The sequence below is a fragment of the Leiobunum rupestre genome, chromosome 3 (assembly GCF_980474605.1).
Source record: "Leiobunum rupestre chromosome 3, qqLeiRupe1.1.hap1, whole genome shotgun sequence".
NCBI lineage: Eukaryota > Metazoa > Arthropoda > Arachnida > Opiliones > Sclerosomatidae > Leiobunum > Leiobunum rupestre.
This window is the reverse complement of record NC_143386.1, coordinates 45,759,301-45,783,475: the sequence shown is the minus strand read 5'-3', so window position 1 is coordinate 45,783,475 and position 24,175 is coordinate 45,759,301. Positions and strand designations below refer to the sequence as shown.

General features: G+C 38.9%; 4 protein-coding genes and 1 long non-coding RNA gene across 5 annotated transcripts; 1 reads left to right on the top strand and 4 right to left on the bottom strand.

Moving 5' to 3' along the window:
* Positions 1-33: 33 nt before the first annotated feature.
* Cog3 (conserved oligomeric Golgi complex subunit 3) lies at positions 34-4,411 on the bottom strand. Its single transcript, XM_090168388.1, has 18 exons — positions 4,218-4,411; positions 3,713-4,157; positions 3,522-3,605; positions 3,392-3,453; positions 3,167-3,332; positions 2,937-3,104; positions 2,626-2,876; positions 2,335-2,559; positions 2,123-2,262; positions 1,903-2,063; positions 1,390-1,591; positions 1,236-1,321; positions 1,084-1,173; positions 898-1,018; positions 620-837; positions 352-558; positions 180-278; positions 34-114 (listed from the first exon to the last, which is right to left on the bottom strand). Exons 2-18 carry the CDS (start codon positions 3,848-3,850, stop codon positions 79-81), a joined length of 2,454 nt encoding a protein of 817 aa, XP_090024514.1. The 5' UTR covers positions 3,851-4,157; positions 4,218-4,411; the 3' UTR covers positions 34-78.
* LOC149951940 (uncharacterized) lies at positions 3,960-6,356 on the bottom strand. Its single transcript, XM_090169703.1, has 5 exons — positions 5,928-6,356; positions 4,991-5,840; positions 4,502-4,706; positions 4,218-4,443; positions 3,960-4,157 (listed from the first exon to the last, which is right to left on the bottom strand). The coding sequence occupies exons 1-5, from the start codon at positions 6,354-6,356 to the stop codon at positions 3,960-3,962; spliced, it is 1,908 nt and encodes a 635-aa protein (XP_090025829.1).
* A 155-nt stretch (positions 6,357-6,511) lies between these two features.
* On the top strand, positions 6,512-7,501 carry ND-13A (NADH dehydrogenase (ubiquinone) 13 kDa A subunit). The gene is made up of 4 exons (XM_090168389.1): positions 6,512-6,684; positions 7,008-7,061; positions 7,123-7,245; positions 7,321-7,501. Exons 1-4 carry the CDS (start codon positions 6,541-6,543, stop codon positions 7,387-7,389), a joined length of 390 nt encoding a protein of 129 aa, XP_090024515.1. The 5' UTR covers positions 6,512-6,540; the 3' UTR covers positions 7,390-7,501.
* On the bottom strand, positions 7,445-8,082 carry LOC149951938 (uncharacterized). Its single transcript, XR_016479881.1, has 5 exons — positions 8,035-8,082; positions 7,862-7,966; positions 7,711-7,749; positions 7,595-7,639; positions 7,445-7,530 (listed from the first exon to the last, which is right to left on the bottom strand). It is a non-coding gene; the product is annotated as an uncharacterized LOC149951938 (long non-coding RNA).
* Positions 8,083-12,465: 4,383 nt separating this feature from the next.
* LOC149951937 (uncharacterized) lies at positions 12,466-23,490 on the bottom strand. The gene is made up of 5 exons (XM_090169702.1): positions 23,393-23,490; positions 22,376-22,437; positions 14,122-14,223; positions 14,006-14,044; positions 12,466-12,516 (listed from the first exon to the last, which is right to left on the bottom strand). The coding sequence occupies exons 1-5, from the start codon at positions 23,487-23,489 to the stop codon at positions 12,466-12,468; spliced, it is 351 nt and encodes a 116-aa protein (XP_090025828.1). The 5' UTR covers position 23,490.
* Positions 23,491-24,175: the final 685 nt, after the last annotated feature.

The following is a 24,175-nucleotide window of genomic DNA, read 5'->3' as shown; positions in this document are numbered from 1 at the left end:
CACTTACTTTTAAAAAAAAATTACAAACTTAAATAATTTACATAAATATAACTATTTGATTTATTACAATAGTAGAACTTATTTTGAAAAAGGTGTTGATAATAAAATGGTTATCTACAGAACAGAAAAGATGTTATACGAATAAATTGATCGAAATATTTTTTGCTTCAATGCCTTACCTGTTCTAGAGATGGTTGGCCAATAACCAGTTGATCTTCCTCCGAATAATTAGTTCTAATAATTTGAATCAAATTTTCATAGACTGATTGAACTTTATTCTAAAATTACATAAAAAAAAGTTTTTCAACATCCGAAGTAAAGAGATATTAAGCATATTAAGGTGAAACATACCCGTATTGGCCTATAAAGTATGTATTCTGTATCTTTATTAAACAAATACAGCGCCATGCTTTGTTGTAGCTGATTTAATTTCAATTTCAAATTGCGATAATTTTCATTGACTAATTGGGCAGTCAATTCGGGAGTAGCGAAAGGCTGATTCTTTAGCTGAATATCCCGATTTGGTTCTTCCGCTTGCAAATTTGTTATAACTTTAACCTGTATAAACAATTAAATGCATTTTATTATAATACCCGAAAGATTGTTTGCATTTACTGACTTTTCTTAAGAAATTAGGCAACGTTCCTAAAAGAGAATCTGCAGCGTACTGAATAAACTCTTCACAAATTATCTTAAGTTGATGATCAACTGCTTTCTTCGAATCAATAATATGTTCCGTTACTTGTGGCGTTCCTGAGAATAAAAACTCCAACAAAGAGTTATTGGAACTGAAGGCAAAAACTTTGGCCTTGTTATGCATTAAATTATACGCTGCATCTGAAATTATAATTTTTTAAATAAAAATTTAGCTAAAATTCTCAAAAAAACAAAGTGTACTTCGAAAACGAGTAAAATCCAGTGACATTTCTTTAATAGCAAAATCAATTTGAAACGGAGCAATTTGTTCCCTTAAAATGAGCAAATGCTTGATATGGAAGAGATGGCCATCCAAAGGTGTCTGAATATTTAATAGAAAACTTTAAGTTATTTTTAAAATTAAACAAGAATATGATGAAAAAATACCTTATTCTTTGAAATGGTTTGACTAGCATTTGACAGGGATTCAACACAAGCACCTAACACTTCTTGCGAGAGTCCTTGAAAAATGGCTTTCTGAAAATTAATTACGAAGTTGAATAAAAAAAACAGAATTAACAGTTTAAAAATCATATTACATCTAAGCAACGATAGAGTTTTGACAGACAAACAAGCGTTCTACGAACAGTTGGGTACCACATTCCGTGAAGATCAGCCGGAGAATCTGAAAATTTACACTTTTAATTTCACTGTTCTTCTCATTGTTTAGATATTAAAATTTGAACGACGAACAATTAATAGATCTAGCTCGTCCTTGAGACACAACCGAGGCTCGGTCACTTTGAACCGTGCAAGGGGTAGTTTCCACAATCTGTTCCGAAGCGCTGACTTTTATCGTAGCTGGTTCACTATGGGTAGCAGAGACGGAAGAAACCAATGATGATCTTGAACTGGAACGACTTAGTGTGCCTTTTTGCAAACTTTCAGCAATGCTCTACATTTAAAAATGTTTAAGTAATTTCTCAAAACCATAATGGCTGCTTTCAGTAACTGTCAATGAAATATTTTGGTTGAGACCGTTGCTAACGTGACATAGGCTTTCGTTGAACGCTTTACTCCGCGCTGCAACGTCACGTGACCAATGGAAAAACCTGCTCTTACAGCCGATGACTTCGTTGCTCAACGGACAGGCAACGTGATGTCAAAAAACCCGTTCAGTAAAATCTGCTGACTGTTGAGCTCAGCGCTGAGCTTTTATAGAGTTACTGAACGCAGCCAATGACCAAAAATTTAAATTGATCAAACCTCCATCATTTTTAGTTTGTCTGGATAGGCCAAATCTCCAGGCGCTGGATTATAGCCAATAATATCGGAACGAATATAGATATGCACTCTGTAAACTAGCCTTTCTTGCACATCCTCCATCATTTGATGAGCGATTATTTCAAACGCTTTCAGTTGAGAGGCTTTAAAGGGCTAAATTTAAAATTTATATCTTGCGAAAAGGAATTAAATCAATACGTACGATTATGATGTACATGTTCGTCTAACATTTCAACTTTCAATATTGTACAAAGCTCAGCCAATGTTTCCAAATGTACAACATGGATAATAATGGGTCTCATTACATCATACAGCCGCTGGCATAATCTGCTCAGAAATTTGCTAATGGAAAAAAATATGTAAGAAAGATTAGATTTACAAAATGAACTTAACTTAATTCGAAATAATGCTTACTCTAACTGCTCAGTCGGCTTTGAAAAAAACTGATTAAATAACTGATGTTCATCTTCACAGAGATGAATCAAGAAAACGCATCCACTCCGAACTAAAGCGCAAATATCACGTTGATGTTTATTGGCTAGTTCTGTAATTGCTGCGGAAACACTGGCTCCGAGAAGTAGTTCGTGTTCACGCTGTGAAAAATAACATTGGTGGCATTCGTCAAGTAGATGTTGGTACCTAATAATAATCCACTTTAATTATAGAAAATTTACGAGAAATTGTATAGCATTTTTCAAATCTTACGAAGAATTATGATCTACTCTCTCCTCAATCTGTTCCATTAATGAACGTATTCTTGGAGCGTGGGTTCTGAATTTTCCATAATAGAGGGTGAAAGCATTTTCAGGTTGAGTCATGTTTGGATCTCTTTTGGCCATAACTTGTTGCGTTGTTTGTTGAATGGTATTAGTAACGTACATCTTTATCATACTCAATGATTGAGTTAAAAGTTGATTAAATCTGGTCAAATACGTTCCTGCTTCTTTATATTGAGACTAAAAGGTAGAAATAACTTTAAATATTAATGTTCAAAGACACAAAGAGATATAAAATACATTTTTCTCCAAGTAAGCGATGCATTCGTCCAGCCTTGATAAAATAGGAACGAATGATTCGTGAAGAACTGATAATGTTGGAGCTGCTAATCTTTGAGATAGACTGTCAAGTTCATTGAAGTACAAGAGTTTTTCACTAATATTTTCCACAGCATTTACTAATTTTCCCTATATATAAACATGAAAATCTATGGGAACATCCTTCGCTTTATTATAATAGTATATCATACTTGTTCTGCAAGTAAATGCTCACAAGCTTCATGCAATGCATTTGTTTTGTTGGAAACAAAAACATATTTCTTCCCCAGAGAATCAAGGTGTTCTAAAGCAACATGATTTTCATCCAATAATGAAGAACACTGAGACTGATATCCCTCTAGTTCTTTGATATAGGCTCTAGACAAAAATATATAAGAATACAAACCAAAATTTTAATAAAATTATGTGGTATTTACTTGAACAAAGCATCTTTCTGATCAAGTACTTCATTTTCCAGCTCCGAGAACCAAGTCATAAACTAAGTTTAAAAAAAACCATATAATAAATCATAAGTGACTTTTTGATAATCAATCGAATTAAAGCAACCTCTTGGGTAGTTTGTATCGGTTGCAAAGGAACAGAACTTTCATGTTCTTCATTTGGGATAACTTCTTCAGAACCACTTTCAGTCTACAAAATGAAAATAGCCCAAAGTAAGTCATACGTTTTTGACAGGTTAAGTCCAAGGCTTAGGATGATCATCTCAAATGGTTTTATACATTATAAAGTAAACTTACTGCGGTGTTACAATTTTCGAAAAAGTTCATCAATTCATTAATTCCATCCTTTTGTAAAGATGTTAAAGGTACCAACGGATTTACAGGATCATCCCACTCATTTATTTTTTGAATAATTTTCTTGTCAACAACCGCCATTTTTTTTTCTGAAACAACTTAGTGACGTGCCAATAGAGGGCGGCAGGATCAAAACAACAGCGCGAAATTTAAACGGTAAAAACTGAGATCCAACTTAAAAATTTAAAAGTTATATTTTATCTAAAAGCAATGGAAACAACGCAATTCGACCATCACTGTGACCCACAGCCACCGTTGTTCCCTTTTCTAAAAGAGTGATGCAAGAAAACTTTATATTTTCAGTTGCTTTATCAGTCTTGGCAGCCGTGTTGCGCACTTCCAAAATAGACCACGTATACGTTGGCGTTTTGGGAACTAATTTTGATGCCTATGAATGTAATTCGATTTAGCAAACGCATATTTCAATTTGAAACTTTACGAAGTATACCAGTCCTTCAAGAATAGCACTTTCGGGATATTTCCAAATATGCAAATGTTCTGGGGTTACTGCAGACACGATATAGCATTTTAATTTGGGGTGGTACAGACAGTCGGCATCTATTGCCATGGAAATAGGTAGTGTTTGCAGTATTCCCACGGGCTTTTCCGTCATAGTAACGTCCCATAAAGCCACCGTTGAATCTACACTGGAGCTAACAAAAATATTTTCCCACCTATATGAGAAAGAAATAAAAAACTAATTAGACCAACTCGAAATACCGATAAATTTACCTTTTATTTTCGTGCCTTTGATTGCGCTTCTCTTCTACAGTAGAAGTCCATCTCAAAGACGTAACAGGTCCCAAATGGAATTTCAGTTCAGCCAACCTATTTCTATTCGGACACAGCGACGAAAATAACAATATATACCCAACCTGCGATTTGCCCAAACAATATTTTCCACGCTGATCGTAAACTAACTTTTGATCCCCATCTTCTACGAAACAAAGCGATTTGTCAGGATACGTTTGACGAAATCGAAACTAGATGGGGCTAGTTAGCCTCATCTAAAGGCCTTTTCACACGAGCCAACTTTTTGATCCAACTAGATGAGTCAACTTGAGTTGAGTAAACTAGTTGGTTCGTGTGAATAAAAGTTCGATGAGTTGATCCACCAAAAAAGTACGCCAGAAAAAAATGGATCACTGATCCATTTTTGCTGACTCAGCATTTTGATTTGAAAAGTTGGCTCGTGTGAAAAGACCTTAAGAATCTACTTACGAGGAAAAATAACGTCTATTTTTACGGGTTTTCCTCCGGCTCCGATCACGTATTTAGCGGGGGATGGCAATACGCAACCAACCAGACGATCAAATTCTGAGGAGTTGTTCAGGAACCTGGTCCAAGTGCCCGTAGATCGAACATCGGCCAAATGGATACCCACGCTCGTTTCGGCCACCAAGAATGCCGGATAATCAGCCAAGAAAGCGATGTCCAGAACAGGACGCGTCAAGTGATACCTTCTCTCCGGACGGGTGCAGTTTTTGAGCGTCCAACAATCGACGGCTCCCACCTTGTCGCTTTCCATGGTATATCCAACAGCCAGTAGGTCGGGGACAGTGGGATGCCACACGATGCGCGATACCGTCGTGGTTTGCCCGGCAAAAGGAAGAGGAAGTGTCAGAGGAGAACGGTTGCTGGTGTTAACGTCGATGGACCTTCCTGTTACTCGTAATACATCGGAGCCGTAGGTGTTCCAACTCACAGCCCTTTCCATCCTCGTCAGTGACGATATATCTCTTGCAGGTTCAACCATTTCGTTTGATTGTGGTTGGACGGAGTCGTAAATGTCCCAGCCGGATGATTGCGCGGCGCAATGGGTTTTTAACATCGGTTGTACTTGAATACCACGGTCTTGGGTTTTGAAATCCTCATCGAGTCCTTCTTCAACGTTTACCCGGTAAACCTGAACACTGGCGTCTCTCGAATCCACATCTTTGGGTCGGCTAGATATCTTCTCCATAAGTTCTTCTTCTTCGGGATCTGTGACATAGGCACTTGGAATGTCCAGTAACCAGGTCACCTCTGTTTGCGTTAGAACAATGTAAATGTCTTCCGTAGATGCTTTTTCCTAAAAAGGACATCCTTTCTACTACAGCTACTACATTTTTACTTTATTTTATATTTATTAAAATATGTTCAAATTTACGGTACTTACCTTTTCATAGTCAAATTGTGTCTCTTTTTGTAAACGCGATAATTCAGTAATTTTCTCGTGCGAAGGTAGTTTTTGGATGACACTGTCCGTGTCGTCCGTGGCTGTACTTCGTTTGAACTCGAAACTGAACGTTGTGGGGTTCATAGCAGCAGACGCGTTCTCGTATTTTGAAACGCACTCTAAAGCCCATTCGAACAAATCACGGCTTTTTTCAGTGGACGTATTTCCTGAATTCACATTGGTAAGAAATTCCGGTTTATCCAAAACTATTTGCGGAAGCGAACCCGCCGATGAGATATCCCATTTTGTTGAGACATCCAAAGATGTACTTCCTCCATCCAGTAGGCTTTTCTCAGTTTCTTTCTTCGAAACACCACTCTTTTTACTTCTCGATTTTGAAGACCCTTTTGAATTCTTTTTACTGAACATATTTACTGTAAAATCTGCTTTATACGAAAAAAATTTAAGGAACACGAAGAGATGAGATCTCAAATATCCTTCCTGACGCGTTTCTTCGAATGGAGAGAAAACGGTAACCATGGCGACTGAAAATGAAAAGCTCGAAGGTGCCGCCATCTATTTTACGTTTGGATAACTTTTGAGATAAACAAAAATGGCGACCGCTTTGAGGTTATTTGGAAATTCACGTCTGCTAAATTCTTCGTCTCTACGCGTTATTTCTTGTCCAAATTTAAGTAGTTTACCAGATAAAACGAAAAAATGGGTTCCTGAAGAGAAAACAACACACACTGGACAGGTACGTTCGTTATATAACATCATGTTATCCTACCCCAACTGATGGTAATTCTATCGGCGGAAACCACCGTCTTGGTACTGTTTTCGTATCTGTTGCAGCTTCTTTAATGTCTGTCTATTCTTACGATCTTCACGATTACTTTAAAACTTTATTAAGCTTAATAGTCTGTATATTTGGAAAGAAATAAGAATACATTGGGAAAATAATTTTCCAAAAATATTAATAAAAGTACTTGCAAAGGCTTACACTTTTCTAGTTAAAGAAGGGGAAAATTTGTCTGTGATTATTATGAAAAGTAAATTGGTTTTTATTTATTTCTCCAGCGCTGGACAGAAGATGATTACAGACTAGTTAGATTCATAGATAAACCAAAACAGGTAAACATATATATTCCCAAATAAAAGTACTGACAAGTGAATGATAAAAAAATTTCCAAAGATAAACGAACGCTTTGCCATTGATTTAATCGCTGAAGTACCACCTACACCTATCAAAGGACGAGATGTATTTTGCAATGGAGGTGGAGGACCTTTAGGACATCCTAAAGTGTACATAAATTTGGTAGGAATAGCTGTCTATTGGATATGCATAACTGCATATAGATATCCATATTTTTTTAATTAAAATTAATTTTAGGATCCAGAAGGACCCCACGCTTGCGGATATTGTGGCTTAAGATTTATCAAAGATCCACATCATCATTGATTTATTGAAAATGTAAATACATTTAAAAATTAGTTTCAATATTGTAAACATTTAGTACATAAAATAAAATGTGACTCGGAAAATGTAATAAAGTTTTATTTAACTCGTTAAATTGACTTAATTTATCGCCATAAGACAACTCTGTAAATCAATTAGAACATGAGTTAGCCACTAATAGTTAATGCGTTTAAAAAATAAACCTTACGAAATATTTTGTAGTTTGACTTTCTTCTTCAGCAGACAGTACGGGCTTTAATTGAAATATAAAATACGTACTGGTTGAAATTTTTCGTTTAGTGTTAAAAATGAAATTAAACTTACTGGTTTTTGGTAATTTCCACTTTCCATATGACGTCTTATCTAAAATGGTTCAAAATAAAAATATGAAGACCCCTATGCGTTCTTCTACCTTACGTAACATTTGTTATTGGATACTTCTACTAATACAGTAGGTCAAGATGAAAATAATTACTTTTTCGTGAATTGGGTTTTTGGGTGCGCACATAGCTTTTTTAAAATCGTCTTCACTCATGGACTTAGCCACAGCATCTTTCATGGATTTTCCAATATTTTTAATCTAAATTTCAAATATCATTGGTATTATATTAAATTAATTAAAATAGATTTTTCATTATGGACGTGTACTTTATCTGGTAAAAATGCCTCGCATTTTTTTACTTTGCCTTTTATTGCCGAATCAGTGGCTGAAAGAAAATATAAATTAAATTAAATTCGTTTTAAAAATGTGTAAAGGTTAGGGCTATGCGAGTTGTGGTTTTAAGCAATCAAGTCGGGTATCGAGTACCAAATTTTTTTCATTGAGTATTCGAGTCGAGTAATATTGAAGTCGAGTCGAGTAATCGAGTACTTGATTAAGGGGAAACTTTATCTTATTCGAGTCGAGTAACTAAAAAAAACCTCGAGTAATATTTTTAACGAGGCGGGTTATGTAGTACTTGATTCAAGTAATTATGAAATTAAATTTAAAAGGATTATTAAGCACCTTTCAATGCTGAAAAATATTCCTTTAATTTAAATGAACCACAGTTTCCACAACTTTGTAGGTACCGTTTATTACCCCCGAAAAGTTGTATAAACCCCTCTTTGAACTTTGAAGCAGCGAGGATAGAAAAAACAAATACTTGACGAGTTCAGAGAGCAGCTTATTCTAGTAATCGGGTACCCGAATATGCAATTTTTTGGTATTCGGTAATCGACGAGTTTTCTCCAATTACTTATTCGAGGTCGTCGAGTCCGACTACTCGACCTCAAAAAAGGACGAATACTCGATGATGTTCGAGTACTCGCACAGCCCTAAACGTATATTTAAAAAAAAACTGATACTTTATGGATTTAAAATAATAGATAAGTTAGATAAAAGTATAGTTTTATTTGATAGTCTACGCCCTTCCCGGTGACGTATATAAATACGCCAATGTGGTGCTCGGGATGTACGAGAGATCAATGGCCAATTTTACACTTATTTTCAATTAAACCACTCAAATTAAATACCCTCCAAATGAACTTAGGTTATTCCGCAACAGGCCGAAATCCGAAAACTTCAGGAACCACAAAACCACCCAGAAACAGTGCCAAATAAGCACCGAAAGTTACAAACCACTAAAATGAATTATCACAAATATCAATAAAACCCACCCAAAAGTCACAAACTGCTAAACAAGGCCAAAAGTCACAAACTGCTAAACAAGGCCAAAAGTCACAAACTGCTAAACATGACCAAAAGTCACAAACTGCTAAACAAGGCCAAAAGTCACAAACTGCTAAACAAGGCCAAAAGTCACAAACTGCTAAACAAGGCCAAAAGTCACAAACTGCTAAACAAGGCCAAAAGTCACAAACTGCTAAACAAGGCCAAAAGTCACAAACTGCTAAACAAGGCCAAAAGTCACAAACTGCTAAACATGACCAAAAGTCACAAACTGCTAAACAAGGCCAAAAGTCACAAACTGCTAAACAAGGTCAAAAGTCACAAACTGCTAAACAAGGCCAAAAGTCACAAACTGCTAAACAAGGCCAAAAGTCACAAACTGCTAAACAAGGCCAAAAGTCACAAACTGCTAAACAAGGCCAAAAGTCACAAACTGCTAAACAAGGCCAAAAGTCACAAACTGCTAAACATGACCAAAAGTCACAAACTGCTAAACAAGGCCAAAAGTCACAAACTGCTAAACAAGGCCAAAAGTCACAAACTGCTAAACAAGGCCAAAAGTCACAAACTGCTAAACAAGGCCAAAAGTCACAAACTGCTAAACATGACCAAAAGTCACAAACTGCTAAACAAGGCCAAAAGTCACAAACTGCTAAACAAGGTCAAAAGTCACAAACTGCTAAACAAGGCCAAAAGTCACAAACTGCTAAACAAGGCCAAAAGTCACAAACTGCTAAACAAGGCCAAAAGTCACAAACTGCTAAACAAGGCCAAAAGTCACAAACTGCTAAACAAGGCCAAAAGTCACAAACTGCTAAACAAGGCCAAAAGTCACAAACTGCTAAACAAGGTCAAAAGTCACAAACTGCTAAACAAGGCCAAAAGTCACAAACTGCTAAACAAGGCCAAAAGTCACAAACTGCTAAACAAGGCCAAAAGTCACAAACTGCTAAACAAGGCCAAAAGTCACAAACTGCTAAACAAGGCCAAAAGTCACAAACTGCTAAACATGACCAAAAGTCACAAACTGCTAAACAAGGCCAAAAGTCACAAACTGCTAAACAAGGTCAAAAGTCACAAACTGCTAAACAAGGCCAAAAGTCACAAACTGCTAAACAAGGCCAAAAGTCACAAACTGCTAAACAAGGCCAAAAGTCACAAACTGCTAAACAAGGCCAAAAGTCACAAACTGCTAAACAAGGCCAAAAGTCACAAACTGCTAAACAAGGCCAAAAGTCACAAACTGCTAAACATGACCAAAAGTCACAAACTGCTAAACAAGGCCAAAAGTCACAAACTGCTAAACAAGGTCAAAAGTCACAAACTGCTAAACAAGGCCAAAAGTCACAAACTGCTAAACAAGGCCAAAAGTCACAAACTGCTAAACAAGGCCAAAAGTCACAAACTGCTAAACAAGGCCAAAAGTCACAAACTGCTAAACATGACCAAAAGTCACAAACTGCTAAACAAGGCCAAAAGTCACAAACTGCTAAACATGACCAAAAGTCACAAACTGCTAAACAAGGCCAAAAGTCACAAACTGCTAAACAAGGCCAAAAGTCACAAACTGCTAAACAAGGCCAAAAGTCACAAACTGCTAAACAAGGCCAAAAGTCACAAACTGCTAAACAAGGCCAAAAGTCACAAACTGCTAAACAAGGCCAAAAGTCACAAACTGCTAAACATGACCAAAAGTCACAAACTGCTAAACAAGGCCAAAAGTCACAAACTGCTAAACAAGGTCAAAAGTCACAAACTGCTAAACAAGGCCAAAAGTCACAAACTGCTAAACAAGGCCAAAAATCACAAACTGCTAAACAAGGCCAAAAGTCACAAACTGCTAAACAAGGCCAAAAGTCACAAACTGCTAAACAAGGCCAAAAGTCACAAACTGCTAAACAAGGCCAAAAGTCACAAACTGCTAAACATGACCAAAAGTCACAAACTGCTAAACAAGGCCAAAAGTCACAAACTGCTAAACAAGGTCAAAAGTCACAAACTGCTAAACAAGGCCAAAAGTCACAAACTGCTAAACAAGGCCAAAAGTCACAAACTGCTAAACAAGGCCAAAAGTCACAAACTGCTAAACAAGGCCAAAAGTCACAAACTGCTAAACAAGGCCAAAAGTCACAAACTGCTAAACAAGGCCAAAAGTCACAAACTGCTAAACAAGGCCAAAAGTCACAAACTGCTAAACAAGGTCAAAAGTCACAAACTGCTAAACAAGGCCAAAAGTCACAAACTGCTAAACAAGGCCAAAAGTCACAAACTCTTAAAATCGCCTAAAAGTAAAAATTCCCAAAACGACCGAATTTAAAAGAATCAATTGTTTACACATACATTACGATAGGCGCAGTTTTCACTGTTTTTGTACCTACGCCACTGATCCTACATGTTTTATCTGCTCGTTTTTTAGTGTTACCAAAATGCTGTACACTTTGTCGAAAATCGCAAAATCTTTTAACTCTCTCTATGGTAAATTAACATAGAAATCCCAAAATCACTTCAAAAAGTACTGATAAAATCGCCAAAATCTCTACGAAATCCCGTACAAAATAATGGCAAGTGTCCGACCTCTCGTCAAGCTCTCTATTTTATTTCACATCCCGGATTTTTACAAAATAAATAAACACTCTTGAAGTATCAACTCTTTTGACTAAAATAAACCTTTATTTAATATTTAAAAGAAATCATCAATTGAAAAAAATGGAAATTGAAACTTACAACAACTAACTCTTCGAATTTTATCCATTTCTTGTTTAGCTTGCTCATCCCCTTGACCGAATGCCAACGTTAAAATGGCGAACACTAATACTAATCCGGAGACGAAATTCATTTCGGTTGCGTTCTCTTAAAGTACCTAAGCGTTGAAAGAGCCCCAACCGAGCCATTTTACATTTATAACCTAGGATACTCGTCTCTCCCAAATTACCCAAAATTAAAAGCAAATAGCGTTTTTGCCCTCTATTCTTCACGAAAAACCCTCATCTAAAGTGTTTGAATTGAATGTTGAATTTTTTCCGCGAAATCCACCTCCCTACAGCCTAAAATTCAAAGTAGTAATTATTGGGTAAAGACTTAACCTTATTTTTTGAAAAGCCAGGTGTTATATTATTGGCAAAATAAATAGTGGCGGATGACACTATCAATTTCAAGACATCTATTGTATAATACTGGGAAATAATGGATACGTTATTATTTCGTATTGTTGGTACATACACTGTCTGATTCGTTTAAATTCACAAAGAACCCTTTCTTGATTATGCGGATTTTTTATTTATTCAATCTAACCCCGTGTTATATCGATTAGGATTTTTTTACATTCATATAGAATCGAAACATTTCTGAAAATTAAAATTAAATTTATTAATTTAAATAGTTTTAATAACGTCAAATGAAATGGTCATTCAAATTTGCACCTTAACTGACTCCACTTTCTTTTTATCACCGTCAGTTTTCTAAAAAAAACATATAAATATTATCAAAAGAATATAATATCTCTCCTACGAGATGAGTAAAGTCTGTACCGTTTAAAGAACATGTTAAAAGCAAATGACATTAAGTGGGTAACTCTCTGAGAGGTAAATTATGTGGTTCTTGTAAGTCGGGAAATTTGTCGAAATTTTTCCAAAAAAATCGTATTTTTCCGAAAAAAAAGAAATGAAAAGATTTTCATTCCATGATTAGCCTTATATTGTTCGCAAATTTAAACTTCGTGGCATTTTCGGCTCATTTTTTTCGAATCCCAAAGTAAAACTAAACCTTTAGACTAGTCTAGAATAAAAATCCTTAAAGGGAATATAATCTGCTAGTGTTCGGAATTGTTTTTTCATTATCCACAAATTTTCCGATTTATTTAAAAAACGTTGGTAAAAAGAATATCATTTTAACTTAGTTAATTATGTTTTTTTACGCAACCAAGCATTTATTTGAATAAAAGTGGTATTTATTTAAATAATTGTTTGTTTTATTTAAATAATAGGCTTATTCACTTTCGATTATTTAAACATTTTACAAGTTTTATTCAACTATTGGTTATTTAAATATATATAATTTAAATATCACCGAGCTTATTTTATTCATGGATAAAAATTAATCGGATGCCGAGCACTATAATCTGCAAAGCAATCTTAAAAGAAGACCCCTTAAATTTTTCAAATTTCCTTGTACAGTGGCGCCAAAGATTTTTAAAACCAAAGGCAAGAGAGGCCAGAACTGCAAACGTTCGTGTTTCACACCAAAAACCTGAGGTTATATTCCCTTTAATAAGTAATATCAGAAGAAAATAGGGGAAGTACGTATCTGTAGCTTAGAGCCGTAGAAGTCGTCGTGTGACCCACGAAAACGCCTTTTTACGCATAATAAATCAAACTGAAAAAGTAGTTCCACTTTTGTTTTCATTCAACACGGCTATAAACGACGAAAGCAAATACGCCTTAGCTCAATTTGCAGAGAATGAGAAGGCCAATATGTTACAATTGTTCAATTTAAGAAAAATTGATTTTTTAAACGATGTATTCATCCGCGATTTCCCGCCAAACCGTTTGGGCGCGAAAATTCGTGAAAAGTGACGCCTTTCCAAAGCTGACTAGAAGCGTACTTCCCCCTATTTTCTTCTGGTAATATGTTTAATTTTTCCGATTTGCGGAAAAAATTTCCGCATTTAAATTTTCCGTAAAATTAAAGGGAATATAACCTGCAAAACAATCTTTATGGGAAAAAGCCTTAAATTTTTCAAATTTCCTTGTACAGTGGCGCCAAACATTTTTAAAACTAATGACAAGAGTGGCCACAACTGCAAACGTTGGTGTTCCACTCGAAATACCTGAGGTTATATTCCCTTTTTATTTTTCCGATTTGCGGAAAATTTTCCGCATTTAATTGTTCCGGAAAATTAACAACTCAAATTCTAATGTGAATAGGCACCAAATTTAAAATGATACTTACAACGTGTCTGTCTAATTGTTGATTTATGCACACCAAAAACTAAACGTTTTTAATTTCGGAAACGAATATGAAATTAACGGTTGTTAAATCAATCTGAATTAATATTTTCCCCTTACCTTTTGACTCTTGGTGGAACTCTCGTCACAAATAACTTGAAGGATATCCGGTTCCGACCTCATATCCGATTTCTCCACGCAACCCCTGAATTCCCCAATCACCTAAGTCAATTAAATTGCTATATGTTGTATAATCACAAAAATATCTGACGAGAGCACTATCCATCTGCCTATCGTGCTAATTGTCATTTGCTTGAAACATATGTACCTTAGCAGGTTTCCACTGATTTTTCAAAAATAGAGCGAAGTGAAATACAACATATTTTAAATTTCTAAAACTATTGCATAGTTAAAATATGATATAAAAATAAGTTAACTCTGTACGGAATGTAATTTTTACATTTTACATCCGTAAGTGGAGTAATACAAGCGAGGAGTCGGACATTCAAAGAAATCCCGTACACTTTCCAAGAAATCCGAAATCCAGCCTGGATTTCTTCAAAATCCAAAATTTTTTTCAAAAACTCGAAATCCGGGAAGAAATCCAGAAATCCGACGGGAAATCTCGAAATCCTGCAAGAAATCCAGAAATCCGACGGGAAATCTCGAAATCCGGCAAGAAATCCAGAAATCCGACGGGAAATCTCGAAATCCGGCAAGAAATCCAGAAATCCGACGGGAAATCTCGAAATCCGGCAAGAAATCAAGAAATCCGACGGGAAATCTCGAAACCCGGCAAGGAATCCAAAATTCCGCAGCGAAATCTCGAAAGCCGACGGGAAATCTCGAAATCCTGCAAGAAATTCAGAAATCCGAGGGAAATCTCGAAACCCGGCAAGGAATCCAGAATTCCGACGGGAAATCTCGAAATCCGGCAAGAAATCCAGAACTCCGGCAAGAAATCTCGAAATCCGGCAAGAAATCCAGAAATCCGACGGGAAATCTCGAAACCCGGCAAGGAATCCAGAACTCCGCAGCGAAATCTCGAAATCCTGCAAGAAATCCAGAAATCCGGCCAGACATCTCGAAATCCGGCAAGAAATCCAGAAATCCGGCGGGAAATCTCGAAACCCGCCAAGGAATCCAGAACTCCGCAGCGAAATCTCGAAATCCGGCAAGAAATATCGAAAGCTGACGGGAAATCTCGAAATCCTGCAAGAAATCCAGAAATCCGACGGTAAATCTCGAAACCCGGCAAGAAATCCAGAATTCTGGCAAGAAATCTCGAAATCCTGCAAGAAATCCAGAAACCCGGCAAGAAATCCAGAAATCCGACGGGAAATCTCGAAATCCGGCAAGAAATCCAGAAATCCGGCAAGAAATCCAGAAATCCGACGGGAAATCTCGAAACCCGGCAAGGAATCAAGAACTCCGCAGCGAAATCTCGAAATCCTGCAAGAAATCCAGAAATCCGGAATCTCGAAATCCGACAAGAAATCAAGAAATCCGACGGGAAATCTCGAAATCCTGGAAGAAATCCAGAAATCCGACGGGAAATCTCGAAATCCGGCAAGAAATACAGAAATACGGCAAGAAATCTCGAAAGCTGACGGGAAATCTCGAAATCCTGCAAGAAATCAAGAAATCCGACGGTAAATCTCGAAACCCGGCAAGAAATCCAGAATTCCGGCAAGAAATCTCGAAATCCTGCAAGAAATCCAGAAACCCGGCAAGAAATCCAGAAATCCGACGGGAAATCTCGAAACCCGGCAAGAAATCCAGAATTCCGACGGGAAATCTCGAAATCCGGCAAGAAATCCAGAAATCCGACGGGAAATCTCGAAACCCGGCAAGGAATCCAGAACTCCGCAGCGAAATCTCGAAATCCTGCAAGAAATCCAGAAATCCGGAATCTCGAAATCCGACAAGAAATCAAGAAATCTGACGGGAAATCTCGAAATCCTGGAAGAAATCCAGAAATCCAACGGGAAATCTCGAAATCCGGCAAGAAATACAGAAATACGGCAAGAAATCTCGAAAGCTGACGGGAAATCTCGAAATCCTGCAAGAAATCCAGAAATCCGACGGTAAATCTCGAAACCCGGCAAGAAATCCAGAATTCCGGCAAGAAATCTCGAAATCCTGCAAGAAATCCAGAAACCCGGCAAGAAATCCAGAAATCCGACGGGAAATCTCGAAACCCGGCAAGAAATCCAGAATTCCGACGGGAAATCTCGAAATCCGGCAAGAAATCCAGAAATCCGACGGGAAATCTCGAAACCCGGCAAGGAATCCAGAACTCCGCAGCGAAATCTCGAAATCCTGCAAGAAATCCAGAAATCCGGAAAGAAATCTCGAAATCCGACAAGAAATCAAGAAATCCGACGGGAAATCTCGAAATCCTGGAAGAAATCCAGAAATCCGACGGGAAATCTCGAAACCCGGCAAGGAATCCAGAACTCCGCAGCGAAATCTCGAAATCCGGCAAGAAATCCAGAAATCCGACGGGAAATCTCGAAATCCAGAAATCTGACGGGAAATCTCGAAATCCGGCAAGAAATCAAGAAATCCGACGGGAAATCTCGAAATCCTGGAAGAAATATAGAAATCCGACGGGAAATCTCGAAACCCGGCAAGGAATCCAGAACTCCGCAGCGAAATCTCGAAATCCTGCAAGAAATCCAGAAATCCGGAATCTCGAAATCCGACAAGAAATCAAGAAATCTGACGGGAAATCTCGAAATCCTGGAAGAAATCCAGAAATCCAACGGGAAATCTCGAAATCCGGCAAGAAATACAGAAATACGGCAAGAAATCTCGAAAGCTGACGAGAAATCTCGAAATCCTGCAAGAAATCCAGAAATCCGACGGTAAATCTCGAAACCCGGCAAGAAATCCAGAATTCCGGCAAGAAATCTCGAAATCCTGCAAGAAATCCAGAAACCCGGCAAGAAATCCAGAAATCCGACGGGAAATCTCGAAACCCGGCAAGAAATCCAGAATTCCGACGGGAAATCTCGAAATCCGGCAAGAAATCCAGAAATCCGACGGGAAATCTCGAAACCCGGCAAGGAATCCAGAACTCCGCAGCGAAATCTCGAAATCCTGCAAGAAATCCAGAAATCCGGAAAGAAATCTCGAAATCCGACAAGAAATCAAGAAATCCGACGGGAAATCTCGAAATCCTGGAAGAAATCCAGAAATCCGACGGGAAATCTCGAAACCCGGCAAGGAATCCAGAACTCCGCAGCGAAATCTCGAAATCCTGCAAGAAATCCAGAAATCCGGAATCTCGAAATCCGACAAGAAATCAAGAAATCCGACGGGAAATCTCGAAATCCTGGAAGAAATCCAGAAATCCGACGGGAAATCTCGAAATCCGGCAAGAAATACAGAAATACGGCAAGAAATCTCGAAAGCTGACGGGAAATCTCGAAATCCTGCAAGAAATCAAGAAATCCGACGGTAAATCTCGAAACCCGGCAAGAAATCCAGAATTCCGGCAAGAAATCTCGAAATCCTGCAAGAAATCCAGAAACCCGGCAAGAAATCCAGAAATCCGACGGGAAATCTCGAAACCCGGCAAGAAATCCAGAATTCCGACGGGAAATCTCGAAATCCGGCAAGAAATCCAGAAATCCGACGGGAAATCTCGAAACCCGGCAAGGAATCCAGAACTCCGCAGCGAAATCTCGAAATCCTGCAAGAAATCCAGAAATCCGGAATCTCGAAATCCGACAAGAAATCAAGAAATCTGACGGGAAATCTCGAAATCCTGGAAGAAATCCAGAAATCCAACGGGAAATCTCGAAATCCGGCAAGAAATACAGAAATACGGCAAGAAATCTCGAAAGCTGACGGGAAATATCGAAATCCTGCAAGAAATCCAGAAATCCGACGGTAAATCTCGAAACCCGGCAAGAAATCCAGAATTCCGACGGGAAATCTCGAAATCCGGCAAGAAATACAGAAATCCGACGGGAAATCTCGAAACCCGGCAAGGAATCCAGAACTCCGCAGCGAAATCTCGAAATCCTGCAAGAAATCCAGAAATCCGGAAAGAAATCTCGAAATCCGACAAGAAATCCAGAAATCCGACGGGAAATCTCGAAATCCTGGAAGAAATCCAGAAATCCGACGGGAAATCTCGAAACCCGGCAAGGAATCCAGAACTCCGCAGCGAAATCTCGAAATCCGGCAAGAAATCCAGAAATCCGACGGGAAATCTCGAAATCCAGAAATCTGACGGGAAATCTCGAAATCCGGCAAGAAATCAAGAAATCCGACGGGAAATCTCGAAATCCTGGAAGAAATATAGAAATCCGACGGGAAATCTCGAAACCCGGCAAGGAATCCAGAACTCCGCAGCGAAATCTCGAAATCCTGCAAGAAATCCAGAAATCCGGAATCTCGAAATCCGACAAGAAATCAAGAAATCTGACGGGAAATCTCGAAATCCGGGAAGAAATCCAGAACTCCGCAGCGAAATCTCGAAACCCGGCAAGGAATCCAGAACTCCGCAGCGAAATCTCGAAATCCGGCAAGAAATCCAGAAATCCGACGGGAAATCTCGAAATCCAGAAATCTGACGGGAAATCTCGAAATCCGGCAAGAAATCAAGAAATCCGACGGGAAATCTCGAAATCCTGGAAGAAATCCAGAAATCCGACGGGAAATCTCGAAACCCGGCAAGGAATCCAGAACTCCGCAGCGAAATCTCGAAATCCGGCAAGAAATACAGAAATACGGCAAGAAATCTCGAAAGCTGACGGGAAATCTCGAAATCCTGGAAGAAATCCAGAAATCCGACGGGAAATCTCGAAACCCGGCAAGGAATCCAGAACTCCGCAGCGAAATCTCGAAATCCTGCAAGAAATCCAGAAATCCGGAAAGAAATCTCGAAATCCGACAAGAAATCAAGAAATCCGACGGGAAATCTCGAAATCCTGGAAGAAATCCAGAAATCCGACGGGAAATCTCGAAACCCGGCAAGGAATCCAGAACTCCGACGGGAAATCTCGAAATCCAGAAATCCGACGGGAAATCTCGAAACCCGGCAAGGAATCCAGAACTCCGCAGCGAAATCTCGAAATCCTGCAAGAAATCCAGAAATCCGGAATCTCGAAATCCGACAAGAAATCAAGAAATCTGACGGGAAATCTTGAAATCCTGGAAGAAATCCAGAAATCCAACGGGAAATCTCGAAATCCGGCAAGAAATACAGAAATACGGCAAGAAATCTCGAAAGCTGACGGGAAATCTCGAAATCCTGCAAGAAATCCAGAAATCCGACGGTAAATCTCGAAACCCGGCAAGAAATCCAGAATTCCGGCAAGAAATCTCGAAATCCTGCAAGAAATCCAGAAATCCGACGGGAAATCTCGAAATCCAGAAATCTGACGGGAAATCTCGAAATCCGGCAAGAAATCCCGAAATCCGACGGGAAATCTCGAAATCCTGGAAGAAATCCAGAAATCCGACGGGAAATCTCGAAACCCGGCAAGGAATCCAGAACTCCGCAGCGAAATCTCGAAATCCTGCAAGAAATCCAGAAATCCGGAATCTCGAAATCCGACAAGAAATCAAGAAATCTGACGGGAAATCTCGAAATCCTGGAAGAAATCCAGAACTCCGCAGCGAAATCTCGAAATCCGGCAAGAAATACAGAAATACGGCGAGAAATCTCGAAAGCTGACGGGAAATCTCGAAATCCTGCAAGAAATCCAGAAATCCGACGGTAAATCTCGAAACCCGGGGAAATCCAGAATTCCGGCAAGAAATCTCGAAATCCTGCAAGAAATCCAGAAACCCGGCAAGAAATCCAGAAATCCGACGGGAAATCTCGAAACCCGGCAAGAAATCCAGAATTCCGACGGGAAATCTCGAAATCCTGCAAGAAATCCAGAAATCCGACGGTAAATCTCGAAACCCGGCAAGAAATCCAGAATTCCGGCAAGAAATCTCGAAATCCTGCAAGAAATCCAGAAATCCGACGGGAAATCTCGAAACCCGGCAAGGAATCCAGAACTCCGCAGCGAAATCTCGAAATCCGGCAAGAAATCCAGAAATCCGACGGGAAATCTCGAAATCCAGAAATCTGACGGGAAATCTCGAAATATGGCAAGAAATCCCGAAATCCGACGGGAAATCTCGAAATCCTGGAAGAAATCCAGAAATCCGACGGGAAATCTCGAAACCCGGCAAGGAATCCAGAACTCCGCAGCGAAATCTCGAAATCCTGCAAGAAATCCAGAAATCCGGAATCTCGAAATCCGACAAGAAATCAAGAAATCTGACGGGAAATCTCGAAATCCTGGAAGAAATCCAGAACTCCGCAGCGAAATCTCGAAATCCGGCAAGAAATACAGAAATACGGCAAGAAATCTCGAAAGCTGACGGGAAATCTCGAAATCCTGCAAGAAATCCAGAAATCCGACGGTAAATCTCGAAACCCGGCAAGAAATCCAGAATTCCGGCAAGAAATCTCGAAATCCTGCAAGAATTCCAGAAACCCGGCAAGAAATCCAGAAATCCGACGGGAAATCTCGAAACCCGGCAAGAAATCCAGAATTCCGACGGGAAATCTCGAAATCCGGCAAGAAATCCAGAAATCCGACGGGAAATCTCGAAATCCGGCAAGAAATCCCGAAATCCGACGGGAAATCTCGAAATCCTGGAAGAAATCCAGAAATCCGACGGGAAATCTCGAAACCCGGCAAGGAATCCAGAACTCAGCAGCGAAATCTCGAAATCCTGCAAGAAATCCAGAAATCCGGAATCTCGAAATCCGACAAGAAATCAAGAAATCTGACGGGAAATCTCGAAATCCTGGAAGAAATCCAGAACTCCGCAGCGAAATCTCGAAATCCGGCAAGAAATACAGAAATACGGCAAGAAATCTCGAAAGCTGACGGGAAATCTCGAAATCCTGCAAGAAATCCAGAAATCCGACGGTAAATCTCGAAACCCGGCAAGAAATCCAGAATTCCGGCAAGAAATCTCGAAATCCTGCAAGAAATCCAGAAACCCGGCAAGAAATCCAGAAATCCGACGGGAAATCTCGAAACCCGGCAAGAAATCCAGAATTCCGACGGGAAATCTCGAAATCCGGCAAGAAATCCAGAAATCCGACGGGAAATCTCGAAACCCGGCAAGGAATCCAGAACTCCGCAGCGAAATCTCGAAATCCTGCAAGAAATCCAGAAATCCGGAAAGAAATCTCGAAATCCGACAAGAAATCAAGAAATCCGACGGGAAATCTCGAAATCCTGGAAGAAATCCAGAAATCCGACGGGAAATCTCGAAACCCGGCAAGGAATCCAGAACTCCGACGGGAAATCTCGAAATCCAGAAATCCGACGGGAAATCTCGAAACCCGGCAAGGAATCCAGAACTCCGCAGCGAAATCTCGAAATCCTGCAAGAAATCCAGAAATCCGGAATCTCGAAATCCGACAAGAAATCAAGAAATCTGACGGGAAATCTCGAAATCCTGGAAGAAATCCAGAAATCCAACGGGAAATCTCGAAATCCGGCAAGAAATACAGAAATACGGCAAGAAATCTCGAAAGCTGACGGGAAATCTCGAAATCCTGCAAGAAATCCAGAAATCCGACGGTAAATCTCGAAACCCGGCAAGAAATCCAGAATTCCGGCAAGAAATCTCGAAATCCTGCAAGAAATCCAGAAACCCGGCAAGAAATCCAGAAATCCGACGGGAAATCTCGAAATCCGGCAAGAAATCCAGAATTCCGACGGGAAATCTCGAAATCCGGCAAGAAATCCAGAAATCCGACGGGAAATCTCGAAACCCGGCAAGGAATCCAGAACTCCGCAGCGAAATCTCGAAATCCTGCAAGAAATCCAGAAATCCGGAAAGAAATCTCGAAATCCGACAAGAAATCAAGAAATCCGACGGGAAATCTCGAAATCCTGGAAGAAATCCAGAAATCCGACGGGAAATCTCGAAATCCAGAAATCTGACGGGAAATCTCGAAATCCGGCAAGAAATCCCGAAATCCGGCAAGAAATCCCGAAATCCGACAAGAAAGCGAGAAATTACAAAATCCCGAAATCCAGCGATAAATTTTGAAATCCAGCGATAAATCGAGAAATTGAGAAATCCCGAAATCCGCGACAAAAGATAAGAACTCTGAAATCCAAGAAGAAATCCTTAAATCCCGTAAACATTTATGGTGAATGTCCGACCCCTCGAATACAAGCGTTATATATTTTGAACCGTGAAACGTCCATTGAAAACTATCTCAAGCCTGCGAATGTATATGTTTAATTTTAATTGATTAAATGAATCCTTCTATCAAAGAATATTTTTATATACTTTTGAAAAGACTAATAATTTGAAATGAGATATTTACCGCGGCTGGAGCTTGCTTGGCGCAGTTTATCACTTTGGAAAGTTGGGCGTACTCTTCATCTTCTAAAGCGAATATTTAATTATAATAGGCCCTTCAATAACACATCTTCATTCTTCAAGGAAATCGCCAAGAAGTACTGTTTCAGAAAGCCAGGATCTGCAAGTTACTTTTTATATAGTGCTTGTTGAAATAATGGAAACTTTCACCTGTACGGTATACAATAAGTGTAGCCTTTTTTGAGAAAAAACACGACGTTCGGTTTACAGCCTTTTTACAGGAGAAACGTTTCCATTATTTAAACAAGCACCAAATAAACAGTAACTTGCGGGTCCTGGCTCTCTGATATATTACTTGTTGGCGATTTCCTTGAAGAGGTTTTATTATTGCTGTGCGAGTAGTGGTTTTAAGCAATCGAGTTGGGTATCGAGTACCAAATATTTTTTCATTGAGTATTCGAGTCGAGTAATATTGAAGTCGAGTCGAGTAATCGAGTACTTGATTAAGGGGAAATTTTCTCTTATTCGAGTGGAGTAACTAAAAAAACCCTAGAGTAATATTTTTAACGAGTCGGGTTATCGAGTACTTGATTACGAGCTGGTTTTATTCAAGTAATTATGAAATTAAATTTAAAAGGAGTATAAAGTAACTTTCAATGCTGAAAAATATTCCTTTAATTTAAATGAACCAGAGTTTCCACAACTTTGTAGGTACCGTTTATTACCCCCAAAAAGTTGTATAAACCCCTCTTTGACCTTTGAAGCAACGAGGATAGAAAAAAGAAATACTCGACTTGTTTAGAGAGCAGCTTATTCGAGTAATCGGGTACCCGAATATGCCATTTTTTGGTACTCGGTAATCGACGAGTATTCTCCAATTACTTATTCGAGGTCGAGTTCGAATACTCGACCTCAAAAAAGGCCGAGCACTCGATGATGTCCGAGTAGTCGCACAGCTCTAGGTTTTATTGAAGGGCATATTCAAGTAGAAATAATTTGCACAACTATCCCAGACACTCACCGCAAAATTTCAAATCGGTCACGGCGTAGGAATAACAGTAAACTGTACTAGTACTGTAAGATAAGGCGAGCAAAAGAACGCATTTGAAACTATCCATCTTTAAGTGAAACGTCAAACGATAAAGTAAATTGTTTTCATTTTTGTCGTTTAGCTTTTATACCTTTTCAGACAATTAATTTTAGTACTAAACGTTCTTTCGAAATATTATGGGAACAAAAAAATAGTTCCAACCTTAACGTTTTTAACGATTAAGCTATTTTGATAAACGAGCTACAACATTTAAGATCATTAAACTAGAGAGGAATTATGGAATTTTCGGTAAATATGACAAAATTTCTTTTGTTATACTTTTAAAATCATGAAGAAGCATACGCTAATTATATTTACTAACTGGTAGTAATATTTACCGACCGGAAGTTAATAATAATAATAATCCGTGCCTGATTGTACGACAAGATATATCATAAGCGTATAATTACGTTCCATAAGTGTATCAGTCGGAATAATTACTGATTGTTATGCGTGGAGTGACGCGGAATTGACGTCATACCCAGTAGCGTAAGTGCCTCTAGCGATAATTATCACGTACCGGTTCTAAGCCTAATTGGCTTCCGGCACGTGCTCTTTTACGACGAAGATGCAAATAGCTAGGGCGACACCGGCGGTTGAAAAATATGGTTAGGATTAGGGATGCTATGGTTAGGATTAGGGATGCTATGGTTAGGATTAGGGATGCTATGGTTAGGATTAGGGATGCACCAATATGGTCCGGCCGATATATCG